The sequence below is a fragment of the Rhinatrema bivittatum genome, chromosome 7, assembly GCF_901001135.1.
Source record: "Rhinatrema bivittatum chromosome 7, aRhiBiv1.1, whole genome shotgun sequence".
Lineage (NCBI taxonomy): Eukaryota > Metazoa > Chordata > Amphibia > Gymnophiona > Rhinatrematidae > Rhinatrema > Rhinatrema bivittatum.
This window is the reverse complement of record NC_042621.1, coordinates 110,094,612-110,115,279: the sequence shown is the minus strand read 5'-3', so window position 1 is coordinate 110,115,279 and position 20,668 is coordinate 110,094,612. Positions and strand designations below refer to the sequence as shown.

Genomic DNA, 20,668 nt, shown 5'->3' with positions numbered 1-20,668 from the left:
AATTTTGTGTTACGTAGTTCCCCCCCCCCCCCCCCCCCCCCATGTTAACCATGAATTTGCATTTGAGAGAGAGTAGTAAAACCAGCGGTTTCTTTAAAAAACAGCATAAATACAAAGTGGACATACTGGTTTAAAATGAGAAATGTTTTTGGTTATTTATTACATTTTGTTCTTTAACTTGATTTTAGAGCTGTTACATACATAAGAAGCTGTCATATCCAAAATAAAGATTTCCTACATAATATCAGTCTTACTATTTGTATACAATTTGCCTCTTTCCCTGGAGCTACAAAATGGTTTGGGTTGGCTGCATCATAAAACTGGCAATAAAGTATATGGACGCATTTTAACGTAGACAAAATCACATTTGCACAGGCGTCCATCCCTCCTTGGTTTCCTATCACTAGAAATGGTGAAATATTGGGTAATGCCTGTCAAGACTGCTGAGCTTGGTTCCACAGGCTACAGGTAGAAGACCTAGTGTACCTATATATCATCCCAAGCGATGATGGACTCTGGATGCAGAGCAGTTATGAGGGAAAGGCTCATCTTCTTGTGCTATAACTTAATTCTGGCATACAGTACATGTAGGTGCTTTGGGAATTTGATAGCAGTTTTTTCTTATTTATGCTGTGATTTCTAATAGTTATAAATAGCATTTGAAACACAGTAGTTGCTCAACAGATTGTGCAAGGGGAGGCGAAAGAAGTGAACTGTCTTTCTGTGGCTGGGGATAAAAGTAGTAATGGCCTGAAATTGTAGCAGGGAAGATTCAGGTTAGACTTGCCAGCTGGAAGGGTGGTCAAGTACTGGAACGGGTGACTTCTTCCTCATTGGAGGTTAACAGCAGGATAGACAAACATTTGTTTAGGACAGTGGCTCTCAAGCCAGACCGTGGGGCACACCTAGCCAGTCTGATTTCCATGATATCCACGATGAATATGCATGAGATGGGTTTGTAAACCGGGACAAAATCCTTCCAACCTCAGTGACGTCTCTACCTTTCGAATCCTGGTGTATCCAAATCTATTTTATGCTTATTCATTGCAAATACTGTGTTTCAAAGGCTATCAGAAATGATGGCATAAATAAGCAAACTGCCGTAACATTCCCAAAACACTTACGTGTATTCCAGAATAAGCTATGGCACAAGATAAAAGGAAAAAATGCGTGGCAGTACTTTAAACTGTTCAGTTTTGCTCACTTATCCATTTGTTTCAATTAATAATAGAAACGATCCTCCGCTGAATAACAGCGTGTAAGGTTCCTCAACACGGCCGTGTTTTGCACGGGTGCTGCCTCTGGAGGAGCAAAGAAGAAAATCGCATCTAAAATAAAACACAGCAAAGTGAGAACAGTTGGCAAATAGCGTAGTTAATATAAATACAAAATAACCCAGTTAAGGTAAAAAGGTCAACATACCAATAAGACAGGAAGAAATATTTTATGGACTTAATGCAGTACCTGGCTCCTAAAGAAAAACAAGAACCGAGAATGCTGATTTAATGGCGTGGCAAATTTTCCAAATAAGGGTTTAAAGGGAAATGGAGCATACCTCAAGGGTTTGGTTAAGTAAATCGGGTGCTACAGCGTTTCTGTGACTACTGTGAAAAACCAAAACAAAGAAGGTGAAGCGAAAAGAAGCTATGGCCGCGAGGAATTTAAAAACAAGTTCTGTGGGAACGAAGGGGTATCTTTTTGTAAGATTTGTAGAAATACAGCGGCGTTTTCTGCGGCATTCGGCATGGGTATGTGCACAGTACGACTGACTAGATTCACAAAATAAAGCTGAACAAAAGCGCACCAAAAACTGAGAGCCAGTGAACCGGGGTCACATGATGTTGGAGAACCAATCGGAGGAGTTAAAAATCTGACAGGTTGATTGAAGATGTCGGACGGCTAATAAAGGAGTGAGATAGCAGAAAGCCAATAAGGTTACGTGGTCAATTTAGGAACCAAATGAGGGGGGAAAAAAATGGGCTCTGATAATGTCAATCTAGATAAAGGAAAGGGGTATTAGAAGTTTAGAATGAGACCCATTCTAGCTTCCCATTTAATCCAAAAGGAGATAAAGAATTCAATTAAAAAATCCAGCGTTGTTCTTTGTGGATAAGGATGGAAGAAAAATCACCGCCCCTCTCTGAAGGGCACAATTATTCCAGCGCAAAGAATTGTGTCCATAATATCGGGATTACAAGCCTGCCAATATAACACTAGAGGAGCTTCTAGTCAAATAGAGCGGAGGCAAGAGCGATGTTCAGTAATTCTGATTTGGAGCTTGTGCATTGTTTTGCCCACGTACAGCAAAGGACATGGCTATATAATCACATAAATAACACCACTAGACACACAGGGGTCTTGGTGTATAAACTTTTTGTGAAACTGGGTGATCCTGTGGCGAGGTTGCTAATTTAAGTTGTGACGAGATCAAAATGTCCCTAAGATTTCTTCCACAGGTAAACGAAAACCGGGGCAATTTATTTATATTCCACTTTTCATAGTACTTCAAAGCGGATTACATTCAGGTACTGTAGGTATTTCCCTATCCCCAGAAGGATTACAATCTTAAGTTTGTACCTGAGGCAATGGAGGGTAAAGTGACTTGCCCAAGGTCACAAGGAGCGACAGTGGGACTCTAACCCTGGTCTCCTGGTTCATAGCCCATTGCTCTAACCACTAGGCTACTCCTCCACTAATTTTTTTTCTTTTAGATTTTTGCGCCACGTGTGTGCTCTTTACTCCACATTCCCTTTGTACAAGATAAAAGAAGCCTTTCCTTCATAACTGCTCTATATCCAAAGTCCATCTACGCTTGTGGTGGTGATGTAGGTTTAGTGGATCCTCCCTAGGGGCAGGAAGATGGATTAGGTGGATTGTGATTCTGTGACTTTGAACTTCAACATTTCTAAAGCCAGCCCTCAACCCTTGCCTTAGTGGTGGTCGTCTGCTCTTCCAGATCACCATTATAAAACAGCTAGGGATGGTGATGCTTCTGATTTTCCACCATGCTGAAGCACCAAAAGGAGTGAACACAGCATGGGAAACAGGCTTGCCTTTCAAAGACACCTTCCTTTTCCTTGGTCCAGGCTAGTAACGTCTATCTCTCTTTCAGACATTCTCCTAGTGAAGCTGCGGAAGGGCCAGGAACTGAGGTTGCGAGCCTATGCCAAGAAAGGATTTGGGAAAGAGCATGCCAAATGGAACCCCACTGCAGGGGTGGCCTTTGAATATGATCCTGACAATGCATTGAGGCACACGGTCTATCCCAAACCAGAGGAATGGTATGTCCTGCAGCTGGGCGAGAGCTCTGGAATTAGTGGGTTTGCAGGAGAACGGGAGGATTGGTATGTGCTGACACAAGCAAAATGATATGTATTGGAGACTTGTAATCTGATTTGAGCAGGATAGTTAAGAGATAAGGGTGTCCGAGACCGAGGACAGATCCTTATCTGGCTAACGTTTTATGTTTTCTTGCTGGAGCCAGCAGCATGGCCTGAGTTGGCCATCAGTTTTCATCAGTGGTTGGACCATAAAACTTCAGAGATGCTGTGGAAGAAATTAAATTGCCAACCGCAGCCCTGAAAACTTGTTAGGTTACTGCATGGCCAAATGAATTCTACCATTCCAGACTGCCAACAGAACCACATTTCCCAGCTTGACTTTAAAACCGTCTGAACTTCTTGTAAACAAATGTCTTGTTCCAAGTTTGTCACGTGGATTTTTGTATGCTACTCGGGCCTATAGCTCAGTGAGAAGGAAATTGAGGGCGTGGAAAGTACAAATATTCACTCTATGGTGTTTGATTCCAGGCCAAAAAGCGAGTACTCTGAGATTGATGAAGATGAGGCCCAGGCTCCCTATGACCCCAATGGGAAACCTGAGAGGTAGGAGGCTGTCTGTCACACCTGTAATTTCCAAATACATCTAAGGTATACTCGAGCAAAAGGTGATGGATACATTCATGTGCATTGTGAAGAAGCACCACAGGAGCAGAAAAGTGTTGCCATGGGACATCAGTCCAGGAGCAGCATATAAGGAAGGTCCTTCATTTTCAGTTTAAACCCATTTTTACCCCCAAATTCCTGGCTTTTTCCAAAAATGACAAATCAGTCTAAACCGATTTTTCACCGTAATTTTAAGCTGATTAAAGAGCAGTTGCAAATGCAGTGTCTCAAGACCTCCAGCAACTACTAGAAGCCAGTGTGGGCCAAAGCACCTGCAGTGTTTAAAGTCCCAACCCGCCGCCAGCTAAAGTGCTGGCCCTCCTGGAGCTCCCTCTAGTAAGGATGAACGCTGTGGCAAGAGGGTGGGGGCAAGAGGGAGATTCTCGAGAGTATGGGGAGAGAAAGGGACATGCAAGACAAGGGTTGGGAGTAGAGAGAGGAATGTGCTTCATATTGTCTTATTGTCCTGGTTCTGCCACCAACGTAAACCTCTATAATTGCACAGAAAAATGAGTCGCATCTTTCCATTGCTTTTCTCCTGTTTTTCTTCTTAATATAAATAAACCCTAATAAATTCCCAGGAAAAAATGAAAAAGTAAAACCCCCAAAATGAAGGTCCCTACATATAAGGTACAGGATTTCATAAACAAAGCTAAGATCCATTCACATTCCACCCAGATACTGAGAGGTTGTGTCTGGAGCTGTCACCTGTTTAGCAGAGATGTCCAAATATATGTTTTATCTGAGAACAAGCAGAATATTCCATAGATATGTGATGTCATCTGACGGAGCCTGGCCCAGAGTAGTGACACTAAAGCTAGAATGCTCTGCTGAACAGGTGCAGGATGTCACAGCAGTCACACAGGTCCCCCCTCAGTTTGTCTTTCCATGGAGCCAGCAGTCACAACGATTTCATATCTGATGTACCTACTTCATTCAGTAGGAGAAAAAAAATAGTTTTTGCTGTGGCCTCCTTTTGGTTCTCTTAGAAATTTTCCCTTTAGGTTGTGTTTTGTTGACATATAAATTTTTTTTTTCCTAATTTTGTCATGCATTTTGGCATCAGTTTTGGTGCATCAGCTGCATCAGTCTGCCTGATTTTTCCAAAACTGATTCTTATGATTTCACTTAAATCCTGTTATCAGTCATTTCCCAAAGAGACGAGAAGGCCAGCAGTTTCTAGAGGTGCACCCATTGCATAGCTGCGCAATCGCTCACTGACCCCACTGATTTATGCATGTTGTGACTAGCTGCTAGGCACAATATCTCTGGTCGAGGCACGTGTGAGAAAATGTCTCCTAGAGGTCTTTGTAACAAACAAGCATATGGAGAAGCATTTTTATTAAAAGAAATGTGATGCATCTGTAGCATTGGCTCCCAAGAAGCCTTTGAGTTGCACCAGATACTGGTGCTGCATTGAGATTAAAGAAGCATCGCTCCTCTTCAAAGTCAAGCACCTATAGAGAGGCTAGGGATATAGAGAATCCTCTAACAGCCAACTGATGAAAGCAAATAATTCTGCTTCATCCATATCGAGGGACACTAATGCGGGGCATAGACTGAAGACAAAGAAGAATTGTCATATGTCCTTGTAGATGCACAGTGATGAGAGAGAATTCCTGTTCATACCCCAGATCAGTCCAGAAGCATGGGTTTTGTCTCCCTGCCAGCAGATGGAGACAGAGAAGAAACGTTTTGCTGACACTGCTACTAATCTAGAGTGCCAGCTGCAGTCCCTCAGTATTTCTCTTGTCTCCAGCGGATGGTAGAGGTGTAAAACCTGTAGTCCGGAGTTCAGCCCTTGATAAAGAACAATGAGCGTTCGAAACATGGACCCATGTCGGGCGTGTTGACAACCCATGGCTTCAGCAATGTTTACAAGCTAAGTTATTGGAATTATATGAATTGCATGAACTACACACACAGCAAATGAAAATATAAAAAATTTGATTTATTACTTGGGACTTTGACCGATGATTAAAAATAAGGCTTACCATCCAGCAATCTTGCTTACAAGATGAAGCCTATTATGACTGGTCAATAATATTATAAGCGTCCTTTCTATAATTGCATAGTACTTCAGGCATTCTGTTTTGTCATATTTGTATTCTGCCACTGTACTTTAATCCGCTATAATCGGGTTTCACGTGAGTCATTGTTGATATTCTATACAGTAACATGGATTGAGCAATTGGAGAGACAACTGGGAACTTTAGTAGTTGACAGGGCAGTGATATTAGAGGCATGGGGGGATAAGGTATAGCAGATATCCTTTCACAGTATCAGTCCTTCTCCAGTATCACTCTCCAGGACCTCAACAGGTTCCATTTGTGTTCTGTGCCTCATTTAGTCATTGAAATCTGTTTAAACCAGTGGTTCCAAACCCTGTCCTGGGGACCCCACAGCCAGTCGGGTTTTCAGGTTATCCACAATGAATATGCATGAGAGAAAATTTGCATGTTATGGAAGCAGTGCCACGCACATGTTCTCTCATGCATATTCATTGTGGATATCCTGAAAACCCAACTTTCTGGGGGGGGGTCCCCAGGAAAGGTTGGGAACCACTGGTTTAAAAGAACAAACCCCTGACCACTGGTTCATCACTGATAGACTGGGATAGTGTGACAAATAGTTGTAGCCAGCTATTTGGCGAGTGGAGCTGGAACTTACCAGTAGTTAGTATTTAATGGATCTGTTCTATCGTGCTGTCTATCCCAGGTCCTCTCACTATTACAAAAGGAGAAGTGTAGATACTGAACTGATGTTTTATTTCTACTTTCTCAGGTTTTACTACAATGTGGAGTCCTGTGGCTCTCTGCGCCCAGAAACCATTGTGCTTTCTGCATTATCTGGGCTGAAGAAAAAACTTAGCGACCTGCAGACCCAACTGAGTCACGAGATCCAGAGTGACGTGCTCACCATTAACTAAACCACACTCCTGCCAGAGTGCTTTTCCAAAAATCACAGTGTCATCAACTTTAGTGTGAGAAGATGGAAACAGACATTAGGGCACCTCTGCCAAGGCACTGAAGTGCAAACAATACCTGTCTGGCTGCCTGCACCACAGAATCTCCATTACTAGCTACCAAATTCTCCGAAAGGAGGTTCCCCCTTCTCCTGACAATGATGGTACTGCAAGAGCGACATACCCTGTTTGTAAATCTCTTTTGATTACATTGCCAGATGTGTTTGAGTGGGGGAAAGCATAGTAAGAGTATACATAATTCCCGTTCCCAACAGCTCATGCTTTCTAATTATTCTGAGAGAGAAGAATTTGTTTTTATTCTCTGCAGTCCCTGCTAGCTGCAGATTTTTCTCCAGCCTGCTGACTTTAGCGTAATACATCAGTCTGTGTGCAGGAAGTTTGGCCTCACTTTTGCATTCTTAAAATGTTTATAAAACTGCTAAATTGGAATTTTGTTCTAGATTTCTAGAGAGTTTTAGTACCCGGTTTAATTAGTTTGTGTATTTGTTTTAAGATGTATGCAATAAAGTTATTTTTTCTGTGAATGCTGGTGTTGGTTCAGTGTCTGAGAGGAAAAGAGAAGAAGGGGTATCTCCAGCATGCTCCATATAGTACATCTTTGCATGATATTGCTGGAGTTGCATTGACCTTTACTTGCAGCTGGCCAAATTTTATCTGGCTTAATTGCCACTCCCTTTTGTAGCAGTCTCAGCAGTACCCCCTGCCAAGAAGCACCAGGTTTACAATACAAGGAGTTAATGTTCACTCAAAACTAGGTTAAATATTGACCTTTTTTTTCTTATTGCAATACACCACAGCATAGAAACACAGCAGATGTCAATAGATAAGCACCACTTGGGCCACCCAGTTTGTGCATTTGTGACTGTCCTGCTGTACTGCCACAAGTCTTACTCAATCTGTGTCTCTGGCTTCTGCCCTATTGCAGTGTGTTGCAAACTTGAGATCATCAGATATGCTCATCCTGCTATCTATCTCGGGGTAATCTCTCTAGATGAATTTGTTTAGTGTCTACCATAACAGGAATGAACCTTGCTCCTAAACCAGGATACATTGAGTATGATCTCAATTTCTCAAATTTACAAAGCATTCTTAATAGTTGCATTGTGCCAAAGAGAACTTTCTTTTGGGTTTCATAGCCTGTAATGTATATACAGGCAACATCAAGGTCTATTTGGAAGTTTTATTTAAGCTGGTAGTGCCCAATACCAGCACTATTTTTGTAGCAGGAGTGATTCAGTAGTTACAGCTAATAATACAAAACCTCATTTTCAAAAACTGTAAAGGACCAAGCAAACAATACAAAATGCTTCAATTTCTTAAAAAGAGGAGGAAAATACCTCAGAAGCAAGCAGAATAAAAAATGAAACTACTTTTATAACTTTCAGTCATAACATAAAAAACAAACCTTTTAATTCTTCATTTTATAAATTTTTATGGAAAAGCACCTTCACACAGTTATCATAATGAATAACTTCCATTCCCTGTACGTACCTGGATCAGTCCAGACTCCTGGGTTTATTCATCCCTGCCAGCAGATGGAGACAGAGAAAAGCCTCGCTGACACTGCTTGAAAAGCCCTGGTGCCACCTGCAGTAGCTCAGTATGTCTCTATCTCCAGCAGATGGCTGGTGCATAAACCTGCAGTATTTTCTTTACCCTTACTTTTAGATGTTTTCTCTTATTGGGGCGCGCCTTCCTCCCAGGGGACAGGTTCCTTGTGGAACCCTTTCTTGTTCGGTTGAGGTGGACTAGTTAAGGTCCAATTTGGTGTCGTGGGGTGTACATCTGATGGTCCAGATCCCTCCCCTAATGAGGCCTGCCATGCAGTTTCCAGCCCTTCTCCTTTTTTTTTTTCAGGGGATTCCCTCCTTGTTCAAAAAGCTGATTTGTGCTGGACAGTTCCTTTCTGCTTAGGAGGGAATCTCCCTGCATCTGTTGTCTTTTTTAACTTGTTTGAAAGTAAAAAAAAAAAAAAAGGTTTTTGTGAAGAGGAAGTCTGCTGCAGGGTAAGGCTCCGAGGCGATACCCCCTCCCCCCCCCCCCCCCTGTGGGTTGCACCGAATTTTAGGTTTTTATTTTTAGATTTTATTTTTGGTCTCAGCTGTTTTTTCTTCTGTCAGCATGGTTCGCGGCTCGGCATGCTGCGTGTGTGGAGTGGCCCCAGTGCGTCTCAGTCGGTTGGGGTACGTTTCGGGGGAGGAAGGGCCCTCCCTCCTCCCGAGGGTTTCAAAACTCCGGCGCTTGTGTAAGCGTGCGGTTGGGCCATTTTTTTTGCAACCTCCTGAGGTCCCTTGAGGCGGGAGCGGCGGCCATTTTGGTGCTAGATTCGCGCGCTCCGCCATGTTTGGAGGGGGCACGCAAGGGATTACATTGCGTACGGTTCCCTCCTTTGTCCCAAAGGTGGTCTCTGCTTTTCATGTTAATCAGATTATCGAGCTTCCGGCGTTTGCAGACTTGGATGATTCTACGCAGCATGCTCGGGAGCTTAAGCTGTTGGATGTCCGCAGAACCTTGCTTTGCCATCTCAAGGTTACTAATGAATTCAGGAGGTCTGAGCATCTTTTTGTGTTATAGAGCAGTGCAAAGAAGGGTTCCCATGCCTCCAAAGCAACTATTGCCAGATGGCTTAAGGAGGCTATTGGGTCGGTGTACATTCTCAAGGGCTGTCAAGTTCCTGCCGGTTTGCAGGCCCACTTGACACGGGCTCAGGCTGCTTCTTGGGCGGAGGCTCAGTTGGTTTCTCCGCAGGAGATTTGCAGAGCAACAACTTGGAAGTCACTGCATACTTTTGCAAGGCATTACCGATTGGATTTGGGATTTTCTGATTCCAGGTCTTTTGGTGAAGGTGTCTTACGAGCGGGACTCTCCAGGTCCCTCCCTCTCTAGGAAGCTTTGGTACATCCCAGGAGTCTGGACTGATCTGGGTACATACAGGGAAAAGAAAATTGGTTCTTGCCTGCTAATTTTCGTTCCTGTAATACCAACGCACCAGTCCAGAACCCACCCGGCTTAGAAGGGAGAGTCTCCGCTCAGCTATAATCTTTCAGCAAACTTCCGTTCTTTGTTGTAAATTTACAAATTATTAAAGTTGTTTAACACGTTTTGTTTTTTTAGTCAGTTTATTGCACATTGTGTTTTTTCAGCTTGGGTACAGATCAAATCTGAGCTACTGCAGGTGCGACCAGGGCTTTTCAAGCAGTGTCAGCGAGGCTTTTCTCTGTCTCCATCTGCTGGCAGGGATGAATAAATCCAGGAGTCTGGACTGATCCAGGTACATACAGGGAATGGAAGTTATTCATTATGATAACTGTGTGAAGGTGCTTTTCTGGAGGCAGACCACACTGATTTCTCCCATGATATCATCATCACTATACATAAGTGGTGCAGCACAGAGGAGAGCCCAGTATATTCTGCCTCCAGCAGATGATAGGACTTGAAGGTGCAGCAAGATTTCTTGATTGGCATTGAAGCTGCAGGGCCAGAGCACTGATTCTATAAAAAAAAAAAAAAAAAAAGTCCAGTTTGAAAGATTCCCAGTCCAGAGAGAACTTGGTAAAACCTGAGGGGTAGCGGTCTCCTTGGTTAAAAAAAAATGGGGGAGCTTTTTCCTTTTAGTTTAGGAGATTTTTCCCCAGGAGACAGATTCCTCTTGCCTGTTCCCCCTGCCCCATTTTGCTTGAGTAGAGAGATTCTTCCAGCCTGTCTCCCTGCACCACCCCCCCACCCCCTTTCCATCTGTGGTTTTCTTCTGCCCAGCAACCTCTTAACAGGCCGATACAGTAAGGAGCGGTAGGGAGAGCTGCGTTAGTGCTGGGCGCACCCGCGGTTGCCGCACGCACAGTCCAGCTCATCTACCGCTCGATACCGTATTGAAATGTCATGCAAATGCAAGCTGCGTCCATGAAGCGTTAGGCCTGCGCAACCCATTATACTGTATAGGCGCTTTATACAGCGCCTACACAGGATCCTGGGTGCTCTGGTACCTGTCATTTCAAATGTCATTTCAAATGACATTTGAAATGACAGGCACCAGGAAGTGGATCCCAACTTTAACCAAAGAAAACCTAAAATCCCCTCCTCCCGAAGCGACTCAACATGCAAAATATGTAAAACCTAAAACCCCCTCCTCCCGAAGCGACCCGACATGTTAAATATGTGAATAAGTGTAACCAACTTACTTTTTGTTTCTTTTTCAGCCTTCTCTGACGTCCTTCCGAGGGGGCAGCCAGCGGCGAAAGCGGCTTCCAGTGGCCCCCGCCGGCGAAGACTGACAAACGCACGCCCGTAGTGCACGGGCGCTCAAGCCAATGAAAGCACATGGACGGGCGTGCGTGACGTACGCGCGTTCATGTGCTTTCATTGGCTTGAGCGCCCGTCAATTTGGGCGCTCAAGCCAATGGCTAGAGCCAGCGAAGCGCATGACGTCACGGCGTACGCTTCGCTGCAGCTTCACTGGCTAGAACGCCAATGTGTACGCCAATGTGTACGCTTCGCGTACGCTTCACTGGCTAGAACGCCCAAATTGACGGGCGCTCAAGCCAATGAAAGCACATGAACATGTGTGTGTGACGTCACGGCGTACGTCACGCACGCCCGTCCATGTGCTTTCATTGGCTTGAGCGCCTGTGCACTACGGGCGTGCGTTCGTCCGTCTTCACCAGCGGGGGCCGCTGGAAGCCGCTTTCGCCGCCGGCTGCCCCCTCTAGAGGACGGCAGAGAAGGCTGAAAGGGCTGAAAAAGAAACAAAAAAGTAAGTTGGCTACACTTATTCACATATTTTACATGTCCAGTCGCCTTGGGAGGAGGGGATTTTAGGTTTTTAGGTTTTCTTTTGGGGGAAAGTTTGCCATCTACCCTTATCCCTGCCTCTAACGCAGGGGTAGGGGTAGGCGGTAAATTAGCAGGTTAAACGTGCGGCTAAACTGCAGGTTAAAAAGGCGATAGTTGGGGCGCGCGTTATTGAATGGGGAATAGCTAATCCGATCGTTTACATCTCATATACATGCCGCGGGCGGAAGGGGTTACTCGATGATTTAAAGAGGCGGTAAGACTGGGTTAAAGGGGATAGTGAATCGCGGGTTGGACTAACGCGGCCAAATTGTGAGTAGAAGGCGGATTAGAAGCAGGGTAACCGCGGCCGCACTTTACTGTATTGACCTGTAAGAAATTAAAAAAAAAAAAAAAAAGAGGGAGAAGTGCTGTGCTGTCACACAAGACCCAGACTTAGGATGGAGATACTTCAGGCTCAAAGTTGACCTGTGCTCTTTGTGTGGGGAGGGGGTTGTAACTGTTTAGGGTTTCGGCTGGTCTCTGGCGACTCTTTCTTAGCTGAGCGGTGGGGGGGGGGGGGGGGGGGGGGGGCATAGGAAATTTATGGAGATGCACGGTCAACACTGTGGGGCCTGTGGATACAAGAGGGCTGTATTGGCTGCAGGACTGTTATGCTCTACATTTCTCCAGGTGGGGGAACTCTCAAGGGGAGTGCTTTACAGCCTCAGGTGGAGCTTCTGCTGTCAGCTTTTGCTCTTCTGTTGGAACTGCATTTCGAATTGGCACAGTCTGAGGCCTCTGGCTCCACTGTTGTGGGGGGGGGGGGGGGGGGGAGTAGCAACCATTTTGTCTAGGACTTTTGTGGGGACCTCCAGTCAGCTGCAGGCAGGCTCAGCACTTGATTTTCAGGATCCCCTGATTTTGGATCTGGTGGGGGTGACCTCTCACCATGGCTCCTATTAAAAAGTCGAATTTTCCACAGATATTTTCCACTTCTTACATCAGGTCTTCTGTGTTATGCAGACACATGAGGGGAAATGCAGGGCTTCCTCTGAGGCTGCTGAGCTTCTTCCAGTGACAAGGGCTCCTTCAAGTGCTCCAGGGAGGTGGCTGGTTCATCTTCCCCAGGATATTGGATCTGCCGGAGAACCAGTTGGATGCTTTCAGTTGTGAATCCTTGAAAGAGGAAGTTCCCTCAGGTAGGGAAGATGACTCTGTTAGCTGCCTATTCCATAGGGAAGAAGTTGCAGCCTTGATTGATCAGGTGGTCTCTTGTCTCAGTTTGTAAGATACCAAGGTTGAGGAGGCACCAGTGTGGGATCCTATTATCAAGAGGGTCCACAAATCTACCAACATTTTCCTTTGCATTCTGAAGAAGGAATGGTGCTGGTGGGATGAGAGGGGCCACAGAGTGGCCCCAGAGGGCTGAAGTCTCTTACTAAGTTGTATCCTCTTCACTTAGACAGTTTAATAAGTGTTCTAGAACCCCCGAATGAATGTTGTAGTCACAGCAGTCACCAGGCATATGACTATTCCTGTGGCAGGGAGTACTTCTCTTAGAATCCTCAGGGCAGGAGGACTGAGCTTCCCCAAAGCATCTATTTACTTCCTCAGCTCTGGCAGCACAGATTTCTATTTGTAGGGGTTTAGTTATCCAAGCACTCTTGTGTTGGATTCAACAGCTTCTAGAGTGTGAGGTTGGAATCAGCAGTGACTTTCTAAGCTGATGCACTATCTGATCTTCTCCAAGCCTCTTCTCATTTGGCAGATTTAGCCTTGGTGGCCCATAGGCTTCTTTGACTTTATAACTAGTTGACTGACTCCTGGTTGAAGTCTAGGCTAGGAAAGCTGCCCTTTAAAGAGTAGGTTTTTGTTTGGAGAGGACCTAGCGCAGTTAGTCAAGAATCTAGAAAATCCAAAACCATAGCAGTTTCCCAAAGACAGCTTCGGATCTTCTATCAGTCTTCCAGAGGTCATAAGAACATGCCATACTGGGTCAGGCCAAGGGTCCATCAAGCCCAGCATCCTGTTTCCAGCAGTGGCCAATCAAGGCCATAAGAACCTGGCAAGTACCCAAAAACTAAGTCTATTCCATGTTACTGTTGCTAGTAATAGCAGTGGCTATTTTCTAAGTCAACTTAATAGCAGGTAATGGACTTCTCCAAGAACTTATCCAATCCTTTTTTTAAACACAGCTATACTAAGTGCATTAACCACATCCTCTGGCAACAAATTCCAGAGTTTAATTGTGCATTAGTGAAAAAGAACTTTCTCCAATTAGTTTAAATGTGCCACATGCTAACTTCATGGAATGCCCCCTAGTCTTTCTATTATCTGAAATAACCAATTCACATCTACCCGTTCTAGACCTCTCATGATTTTAAACACCTCTATCATATCCCCCCTCAGCCGTCTCTTCTCCAAGTTGAAAAGTCCTAACCTCTTTAGTCTTTCCTCATAGGGGAGCTGTTCCGTTCTCCTTATCATTTAGGTCGCCCTTCTGGTGTAAATAAATTATAGTTCATCCTTATCTGGATCTCTGGCTAATAAGATCCAAATCTTATCAAGATGGTATCAAAGCTTCTGACAGTGTGGTCCAGCTGCTAGAAAGCTTGGGCTGGGTGATCAATTTGCAAAAAGCAACTTCCTTCTCTTTCAATCTCTGGAATATTTGTGGGCTTGATTCGATATGAAGAAAGGTCACAATTTCTTGACTTCAGAAAGAGTTGCCAAGATATTAGTCCAAATATACAAGTTCTTTCTTTTAAGTGCTCCCAGAGTTTGGGATTATCTACAGTTCCTAGGGACAATGGCTGCCAGTTTGGAACTCCATTTTCCTGGGCCAGAGCTCTCATGCATCCCCCTGCAGGCCATACTACTCTCTTATTTGTCACCCCCAATCTCAAGATTACAGTGCCATCTGCCTCATACTCCTGTGGTGAAGGCCTCAGTAGGAGGCCTCCTGGACAAGCAACAGGCTGAAAGCAAGGGCAATAAGGCTAGCTCTATTGCACTTTCTTCTCTTGGTTATTGTGATGGTGGTCAGTCTGAAAATTTGACAGCAGTAGTATATGGGGAAAAAACAAGGGGGCATTCGAAACCCAGAGGTATCTCAGGAAAATACTATCTCTGCAGCTGGGAAGAAGAGAACCTCATTCAGCTAGCAGCAGCACATATTGCAGGACAAGAATGTTCAGGTGGGTTTCCTCAGCAGGATCTATTGAATCCAGAAGAATGGGAACTCTGTCAAGTGGCATTCCACATAATAATTAACTGCTGGGGTCTTCCTCAGGTGGATTGAATGACGCACAAGAATTCCAAGATCTACCAGTTCTTAGTTGACACACGGGAGCTGGATCCGAGGGCATTTATGATTTAATCCAGTCACGGCCAAGAGGAATCTTGAGGTATGTTTCCACCATGGCCCTTGATAGGAAGAATATTGAGAAGAAATTAGTTTGGTGGTTCTGGACTGGCCAAAGAGCTCCTGGTATGCAGATCTAGTAAGACTGCAGGTAGATTGGCCACAGTTTCTCGGAGATAAGAAGTCTTTTAATTCAGGGTCCATTCGTCATGGAGGACCCTTCTCTCTTTTCACTTATGACTTGGCTCTTGAGAGGTCATGTTTACAAAGAAGAATATGCTCCTCCTTCATAATTTCCACTTTGTTGAAAGTCCATAAGAAGTCTATTTCTGTGGCATATATTAGTCTGGCAGCTATTCAAGGCATACTGTAAGTAGTGGTTAGTTTCTCCGAGGTGAGTGAATATTTCTGTCATTTTAGCCTTCCCCCAATGGGGTCTGGATAAAGGTTTAGCACTGAATTCACTGAAGGTCCAGATTATGGTGATTTCCCTTTATCGAGGTAGAATGCAAGGTTTTTTCGGTAGTGTCCCTGCCAAACACGTTTGCTTCTTTCGTGTGGTAAAAGGACTGCATCCCCTTCTAAGGCCAGTAATTCCTCAGTGGAAGCTTAATTTGATTTCAAGACTCTATCTTCCTCTTTTGAACCCCTGAGGCAGGTATCTGTTAAGGATATGTCTTTAAAAGCAGTGTTTTTTGGTTGCAGTCGGTCGGCTAGTCACATTTCAGATTTGCAAACCCTATCCTATAGGGATTCCTTTCTGTTTTTTTTTCCCTGATTCTGTATCTATGCGGCCAGTGCCTTCTTTCTTACCTAAGATAATTTAGATTTTTCTTCTGAATCGGGCCATTTGTCTCTTGGCCTTTTCCAAAAATATATATCAGGGTGTGAACAGGTCTTTGAGATTTTTGGATGTCTTTTGAGTTCTCTTAAAATATTTGGAAGTCACTAATTCCTTTTGGAGGTCAGATAGGTTATTGTTGTTTGGAGGTCTTTGCAAGGATGAGAGTACTTCCAAGATGGATTAAGGCAGGGCTTCCCAAACTTTTAACCAATGTAATCCCATTTTAGCACTTAAAAATTCACATGACCCCAGAGGATGACCTAAACAATCACTCCTCACCCTCCCCACACCCCAGCTGATCCCCCTCTTAACCTAATCTCTCCAGCCCATCCAGCCCTTTTCACATCCACCCAGCTGATCCTCTCTGTCCCCCAAGTGATCCTCTGTCATCCCTTCCCATTCATCCCACCCCATTTCCTCTTCATTCTCAACCCCTCTCTCATCTCTGTGTCATCTCCACTTCTCCGATCCTTCTCTCACATTTCTCCCCCCCCCCCCAGCTAATTCCCTCTCATCTCTCACCCCTTCTAATGCTACTGGTACCAGAAGAGTGCTGCCATGTGAGGCACTTGTGACCTCAACTGAAGGTTTTGTGATCCATTTGGAGTCCCAACCCACAGTTTGGGAAACTCTGGATTAAGGAGACTATCTCTTCAGTATATTTACTTAAAGTTAATCAGGTTCCGTTGATTCTTTGGGCCCATTCTACCAAAACACAGTGTTCATCCTGGGCTGAAGCTGTAGCAATAACTCCAGCAGAGTTAAAGCTACAGCTGTTTAGTTGACTTTACATTCTTTCATCAAGCATTACCATTTCGATGTTCGGGTTAAATAAGACTCAACCTTCATTTTGGTGTACTTAAAGCAATCTTTGCTTTCCCCCTCTCATCCTAATTGGGCTTTGCTACTTCTCACTTGTCTGGATTGGTTTAATAGGAAGAAGAAGAAGGAGACATTTTCTTTACCTGTTAATTTTCTTTCATTTAGTCCTGCTACACAGGTCTGGAACTTTCCTGGAAAGCTGGGCTATGGGAGAGTTGAAGTGCTTCTTGGGCACTGAACTCTGAAGTAATAGCCAGGAGGCTCCTATAGCTATACAACTGGGCAGCAGATTTGGCCTCTAAATTATGCCTTTGAAAATTGCTCATTAAAGGGAACCTACTTTTTGGAGAGGAGTTAGAAAAGTCGGTGAAAGAGTTGGGTGAGTCAAAACTCCAAAGACTTCCTGTAGATAGGACATGTCTATAGACGTGAAGACCCAGGGTCCAGCACCTCTGAGATTGGTGCAGATACAAGCCAGTTGGGAGTTCTCCTTCAGGTGCATGAAGCAAGAATCATCCTTTGCAGGTGGCTAGAAAAGCTAACACAAAATCCCTTGCAGCAGTAGGGGGTAACTGGTCAAACCCAATGGTATAAAGTGGGTCTATTTCACAATTATACCAGTGGATGGCCACCTGTTACAGTACTATTCAGAGTGGCCCTGAATTACGACAGACAAGTGGGTCCTATACATTGTACAAAAGGGTTATGCACAAAATGTTCAAAGCCATCCCAAAGACCTTTATGATTTCCCTGTGCACTTCTCAACTCAAGTGGCACAAGAGACATTGTTAAAATACAGTACCTCCAGGCGATAATTCCAGTGCCTCCACAGGAAAATGGGCAAGGTACCTATTCAATAAATTTTGTGGTACCAAAACAGTACAGGCCTTTCAGCCTGGAACTGGATGTGAAAGAGGTCAACAAATGCCGCCATGTGCCTGACTTACAAATGGAGACACTATAATCAGACATGACATCAGTAAGAGAAGGAGACTACATGGCATCCCTGGATCTAGCAGAAGCATATTTCCATACTCCCATTTGGATTTCCCACCAGAACATACTAAGGTTCTGTATATTGGGCTAACATTTTCAATTCCAGGCATTGCTTTTTGGGCTAGTGATGGCACCCAGGACCTTTACCAATGTCATGATGGTAGTGGCGGCAACACTGCAGAAACAAGGCATAATGGTGCACCCTTATTTGGACAATTGGCCCAGGGGAGCCACTGAACCTCAGATGTAGCGGTCCACCTCCTTAAGCAGTTAGGCTAGGTAATAAATTATAGAAAGAGCAATCATCACAGACCATGGAACTTCTAGGTGCTTGGAGAAAAAGTCCATCTTCCTCGGATTTCATGCAAAAAAAAGATGAAATATGCTGAATAAAAATTTGCTGAATATTCCAATCCCCTGATGCAGATGAAGGTTTTGAAACATGGTACATGTCGGGAGAACAATATTGTAAGCAACCATATAAGATAAACTATTTATCAATTTTATTTGCAAAAGGTAAATGAGAGAAAAAAATGTTGGCGTAACAGGACCTATGATTATAAGTAATGCAATGAAGGTCGTTTGACCAGGAGTGCTTAATATGATGGTCCGATAGAGACTCATGAATTAAATATACTAGGAAGAACAGCTCTAATGTTGGTTGTGTGTACACAATTAAGGAGGTCACCTTGGTATATGAATAATTTTGCTGCTTAGATGAATCTCATGAGCATCTTTTATTTATTTATTTTTTTTAATGTACAAGGCCCAACCTTATGGAACACTATACCGTTTTGCCTTAATGGAGAAAGTATGTTGCTAAGGTTTAGGAAGATGTTGAATACCTTTTTACTCCAACAAGCTTTTAACTTATGATCACGATCACAGCTGAGAACATGAGCCACAGGTTTTAGCTGCTTACCCAGAATTAAATATATTATATGCGGATGTATTTATCATGATACCTTTTAATATGCATGTTTTCAATAGGGTATGCAGAATAACTTGGTTTTATGCTTGTGGTTTTAAATGTAACTTGGTTTTATGTTCCGTCTGGTTTAAGTGTTCTGCCTGAGGGCTGAGCTGCTTTCCTGACTCCTAACTGGCGAAGTTTGAAAACTCTAATTTAATATAATCTTTTTCCTTATTCTTTCCCACTATATAGTGCTTTATTTCTATTTTGATTCTGTTCTTGTGTGTGGCTGGATTATTGTTTTGCAAAATAGATGTTGGTGTATTCTGCTGTTACTTTTTGTCTGGGCTGATTGACTTTTCTCCCCCCCCCAAGAAAATCCCCATTAGATAGTGCTTTTATTTCTGCTGCTGCTTATTTTGTCGTGTGTTACTGGATTCTTACTTTTGTTGTCTAGGTAGTTTCTTTCTAGTTTTTATTTTAATTCCTTATGTATTTTTAAGAGTAATTATAGGGCTGTACCTAGTAGACTTGTGGCTGTGGTGTGTAATTAGTTGCACAGCCAGAGGTATTGAACCAAGGAAATAATAAAATCTAGGTAGAACCTCAACTCCAAAGACAGGCTGTTTATTCACCTAAAAGAGAAATTATGCAGGTTTTAAAAAATCCTCCTCTTCCTTGCAGCATCCAGAATCTCTCTTCCAGCTCCCACAGCAGAGACAAAAGCCCAGGCATAAATGGTTTACAATGGGCTCTGGTAGAACAAGATCTGTGATTCAGACACCCAGTTTCACCCTTTTTGAAGCATTCTGTGTATCCGCCCCCCTTCCCACAGATAAGTCAAATGTCCAGGATTCAGAAACCTTGGAATAATCGGATAACGGTGGGCTACGGCAGAATAAGGCCTGTGCTGAAAAGACACCCACTCTCCCCACTGTTAACCTTACCTAACATCTTTTCTGCATTGGAAAATGAAGAAGCCCCAGCATTAGAATATGAAATGATGTCTGAAAGGGAAGTAGTCACCCTCATACCCAGAAACCCTCCAACGGGATCAACTGTCATAAAAGAAAGTTTCTGTTGCTGGGAGACTCAGACATCAGAGGAATCAATTTGGGAACTCACTTTAATGGGGACACAACAGTTAAATGCCTTCCAGGATCCTCAGCCAGTAGAAATACCAACCAGATAGTCAAAGCAATTATGGAAGAAAGTAGAGACTCTGATACCAATGTTATCATCCACCTGGGAACCATTGACCTCACTAGAAATGGGAACCATAAAGTACAGAATGACTTCCAAAAACTAGGGAAGAAGATTAGACACATGGCAAAAACTATTGCCTTTCCGGAAGTATTATCTGTTCATGGCAAAGGAAAGGAAAGACTACGCCATACAGATAATTTCAATTTCTGGCTCAAAAGCTGGTGTAAAGAAAGAGGTTTGGGATACATTGGAGGCTGAGGTAATAAAAGATTATATGGTAATGATGCCATTCCGAGGTTCTCGGAAGAGAGATACCCGGGGTGACAAGCACACGTATAAGCTCCAGGGGTGTTCTCGCAGCTTCCGTGCGGGCCGCAGAGTGGGCTGCTGACCGGGCCGCTGGTGCACTCGTTCATATCTGTGGAAGAGAAAGTCATGCCCACGGTAAAACATCCAGCGCAGAGAGACTCGGGGGGAAATGGTGGAACCACACGTATGGGGGAAGGGGAGGATCTGCCAGGAACAGCATATAGGGGCCCCTAACATCACAGGGGAGAGAAGGGAAGTTTCTCGCCCCTTGGTTCATTGTAAACCGATCTGATATGACTCACGTCATGAAGGTCGGTATATAAAAGAATTAAATAAAATAAATAAAATAATGATGCCTACATTTGTCTATGGCAGGAAAGAGGATGCTAAGTGAGAAATTCAGATCATACATTGAGGCATATAAACTAGAGAGCAAGGGTGACAGAAGGTGGCCAGTGAAATTGGCAGGTCACCCCTCAAGAAATACAGGACGTGGGAAGAAAGAGTAACAAAA

At 43.9% G+C, this 20,668-nt stretch overlaps 1 protein-coding gene across 1 annotated transcript in view; it reads left to right on the top strand.

Annotated features, from left to right (window-relative positions):
- Positions 1-7,454, top strand: part of POLR2C (RNA polymerase II subunit C) — a 51,181-nt gene extending 43,727 nt beyond the window's left edge. Inside the window, exons 7-9 of the mRNA XM_029608936.1 lie at positions 3,113-3,281; positions 3,810-3,884; positions 6,729-7,454. Coding sequence (XP_029464796.1) covers positions 3,113-3,281; positions 3,810-3,884; positions 6,729-6,873 — 389 coding nt within the window. The 3' untranslated portion in view covers positions 6,874-7,454. The remainder of the gene's footprint in view (positions 1-3,112; positions 3,282-3,809; positions 3,885-6,728) is intronic.
- Positions 7,455-20,668: the final 13,214 nt, after the last annotated feature.